The sequence below is a fragment of the Solenopsis invicta genome, chromosome 3, assembly GCF_016802725.1.
Source record: "Solenopsis invicta isolate M01_SB chromosome 3, UNIL_Sinv_3.0, whole genome shotgun sequence".
NCBI lineage: Eukaryota > Metazoa > Arthropoda > Insecta > Hymenoptera > Formicidae > Solenopsis > Solenopsis invicta.
The window spans coordinates 11217373-11221304 of record NC_052666.1 but is presented as its reverse complement, the minus strand read 5'-3'; the positions used below and the strand labels follow the sequence as shown (position 1 = coordinate 11221304).

Here is a 3932-nt window from a genome sequence, read left to right as displayed (position 1 = left end):
TACCAAAGGAAGTCATCATAAAAATCTCAGTGTCATTCTTATCTCGCAGAATCTTTTCCATCAGGGACGCGGACAACGCGACATATCTCTCAACGCGAATTACATCGTGGTTTTCAAAAATCCTCGCGATCGCGCTCAAATTCGCCATTTAGCGCGACAAGTCTATCCCGATGATCCGAAATTTCTAGAAGAGGCTTATTACGACGCTACTTCGAGACCTCACGGATACTTGTTGCTCGATCTGAAGCAATCGACTCCGGACGAATATCGATTTCGTACGTGCGTCTTTCCCGATGATACTAGACATTACGTTTACGTACCGCGTAGATCGTTTTCCATTGCATAAAAATCGCGTAACGCGGCTCGTGGAGGCCAGTCGCGCTGTTCTCTCACGCGACGAAGGAGGACAACATGAGTTCGGACAGCGTGACGAAAATCGCCAAACGTTCTATCGGAAAGAGAAACGCTTGTCTTCTCGAGGCGCTGTGTCATCTGAACAATAAGCAGCGGATGATCTTTCTTCGAATCGCGGACGATAAATTTATTCATTGTATTTGCGAGTGCGTTTTTAATACACTTAAAGGAAACGTCCCGCTCAAACGACGTGAAAAAGATCGACTGAGTAAATACAAATCGACACTGCGACGTATTGCGACAAAACGCGGAAATTGGAAGGATAAGAGACAACTTTTGGTGCAACGAGGCGGATTTTTACCCTATATCATAGGACCCATATTGTCGGCCTTATTAACTCGAATCATCGGAGGCACGGAATCATAAGAATAAATCGCAATGGAAAGGGCAAAAAAGATGGTTTTAATTTCTACAGAAAATCTTGAGAGAATGCAGCAACAGCAGCAACAACAGAATAAATCGATTGCTGTAGAGCCGAAGGAAAATATCACGACGGAGAACGGTGAAAACGATAATAATAATAATAATAATAATAATTCCGTACAAACTCCTGGTACCCTTCTGACACGACTCGATGCGGAAATGAGTCGTATTCTTAATTCACCTTACCCTCGTAACGAGGATGAGAGATGGAAAATGTACAGGGAGGTACTTTGGCGGTATCTTTACTATATCCGAGAAGTGCGAAAACAAAATGCAACCAACGTAACCGAAATTGTCGACAACGAAACACCACTCCTGGAGGAGATCAGCAACAATAGTGACGGCGAATCGACGCTCGTTTCTCACGATATCCCCCAAAAATCGCAAATTTCTGCTAATCTTTCTCATTTATCCGATATCGACAATACCGTGATAAGAAGAGAACATAGCCTTCGATTGCTGAAAAGTGCCGGAAAAATAGTAGAAACTGTCCCGAAATCGTATCGCGCTCAAGCTCGCTTACTGATGAAACATTTGCTCGATAAAGCGGTGCCTGACAGAATTAATTGGAACGAGAATGGAGTTGTGACTATAGATGGCAGCATTGTAAAAGATTCGAATATCAGCGAGCTGATGAACGACATGATGCGAGAAAGAAAAACCGTAAAACCACCAGTAGGAAGAGTTCAGTTTGCTCGATTACTACGCAGCTTAAACACGCGTTCGACACTGGTAGGGAATAAGCGACTGTTAAATGGCACCCTCGCTTTTTCTTCCCCGATTAATGTGAAACATCGGCCTTCGTCAAGTTCCACGCCGATTGCAACGAAAACATATTCAACGAGATCGACAAAACGTCAATCGGAAAAACGCAAGAAGCAAGAACGAGAAGAAAGAGCCCCTGATTACGCATTGTATCTGTCCCCTTACTTTCGTAAAGCCTATCCATCTACAACTTTTATGAAAAACGCGGATTCGCTTCCTGCGCGAAAAAGGCGTTTGCTAGATTGGAATACACTGAAGAAATAATCGATAATGTCGGAACTTGAAAAATTATACTACGATCCCGCGCATTACGCCGGCTTCTCAGCAGTGGAAAATCTGACACGTGCCGCTAAGCCGAATTTCACACGTAACAATGTCGCTCGCTGGCTGGAATCGCAAGATGCGTACTCGCTGCACCGTCCACTGCGCCGAAAGTTTCCTCGACTGCATTACAACGTAACAAATATCGACGATGTGTGGGAGGGCGATTTGATTGAGGTGCGAAATCTTAAAAGTTATAATGACGGATATTCTTATATTCTCGTGATTATCGATGTACTTAGTAAATTCGTTTGGGTGGAACCATTACGTGACAAAACGAGCGTATGCGTGACAAAAGCTTTTCAGCGTGTACTCGCGAGAAGCAAAGGACGAATACCTATATACTTGCAAACTGACAAGGGTAAAGAATTTGTCGGGCGTGCGACGCAAAAGTTTTTGGAAGAAAACAATATTCGTTTTAGAGTAACGCGCAATCCCGACATCAAAGCAGCCGTCGTCGAACGCTTTAACAGAACGTTAAAGGAACGAATGTGGCGATATTTTACGCATAAAAATACGCGTCGATATATCGATGTTTTGCAGGATATTGTGCGTGCGTACAATCACACTCGTCATTCGGTCACCAAAATGCAACCAGCGGTTGTAACGAGAGAAAATGCTCGTATCGCGCGTGAAAATATAATTCGACGGTGGAAAGACGTTAACAAAATTAAGAATGCTAAATACCATGCTGGCGATCTCGTCCGCGTCAGTAGAGCGAAAGGCACCTTCGAGAAAGGATACGAGGCGAATTGGACCGAGGAGATATTTCGAATTCATCGTGTTCTTGAATGGCGAAAACCTCGTGTGTACGAATTAAGCGATTTAACGGGGGAGGTCATAGACGGGATCTTTTACGAACAAGAATTAGCTCGAATCGAGAAAAACCTGCAGGAGGAAGAATTTATTGTGGATCGCGTGATAAGGAGTAAAGGACGTGGTGCTAATAAGCAACTGCTAGTTAGCTGGCGCGGATATCCTAGCAAATTTGACTCTTGGATCCCAGCCTCGAGTTTATCGAATCTCCGAGATGACGGCAACGGACCAATTTCACATGATTCTTCCGAGCAATAGCAGTATGCAGTATTTTCCGGAAAATACTACTTCCTCCTTCATCACGGAGTTACCTCAAACTGTAGAATTGCATGGAGAATGGGAAGTTGCACTAAGCGAGATTCAATTTCCCTGTAGTTTTTTTCACGTACGTCAGTTTCCGGAAAATGAGCTCAAATATTTCTTTTCCACAGAAGATATATACGAGATACGCAATGGATCATATGTGTTGCATCATAGAATAATACAGAATGGTATTTACGAGACTATCGAGAATCTTATCCACGAGATTAATGAAGCGTGTCGAGATTCACATTTTGTTTTCGAAATACAAAAAGAGGGTGGTAAACTCGAAATAGGACTTAGCTGCGACGTGGAAAAATGTCGCGCTAATCATTATATTAACTTTTCCGATAATCTTTTTCGAATATTAGGATGCGAAACGGAATTAGGCATTAAAGATAATTTATACTTTCGTAAGATTATGATAAACGATTCCGGTGAATGCATGACTTTTTTCAAACTCGGATTTAAAACGGAAAACGGTAATCGAATTTATTATTATCAGAGTAAAGAGCCCTGTAGCCTGTGGCGTGGTATTCCAGATAAGCTGTTCGTTTATTGCGATATTTGTGAATCTTATATAACCGGTGATGTACAAACTCCGCTTCTCCGAATAGTCCCGGTCGAGTCACGCGAAAGTAATTACGCGTACGGAACGAATCAGGTGAAACATTTCTCTTTTCCATTTTATATTCCGTTGCGACAAACGCGTTTCCGCAGAATCGAAATAGATATAAGAGATCAGCTCGGAAAAAAAATACCATTTGAATCGGGAACCTTGACAGTGACATTGAACTTCAGACGTGCTCGATAATTTATATAAGAATACAGTTGAAATAAACGTAAGTCTGCGATAAACAAAAGAGAGAAAATCAATTTCACCATGGACTATG

General features: G+C 42.4%; 1 protein-coding gene across 1 annotated transcript; it reads left to right on the top strand.

The window, feature by feature from the left end:
* Positions 1-1872: 1872 nt before the first annotated feature.
* On the top strand, positions 1873-2997 carry LOC120357385. Its single transcript, XM_039447566.1, has one exon. The coding sequence runs from the start codon at positions 1873-1875 to the stop codon at positions 2995-2997; it is 1125 nt and encodes a 374-aa protein (XP_039303500.1).
* The last annotated feature ends 935 nt before the right edge of the window (positions 2998-3932 follow it).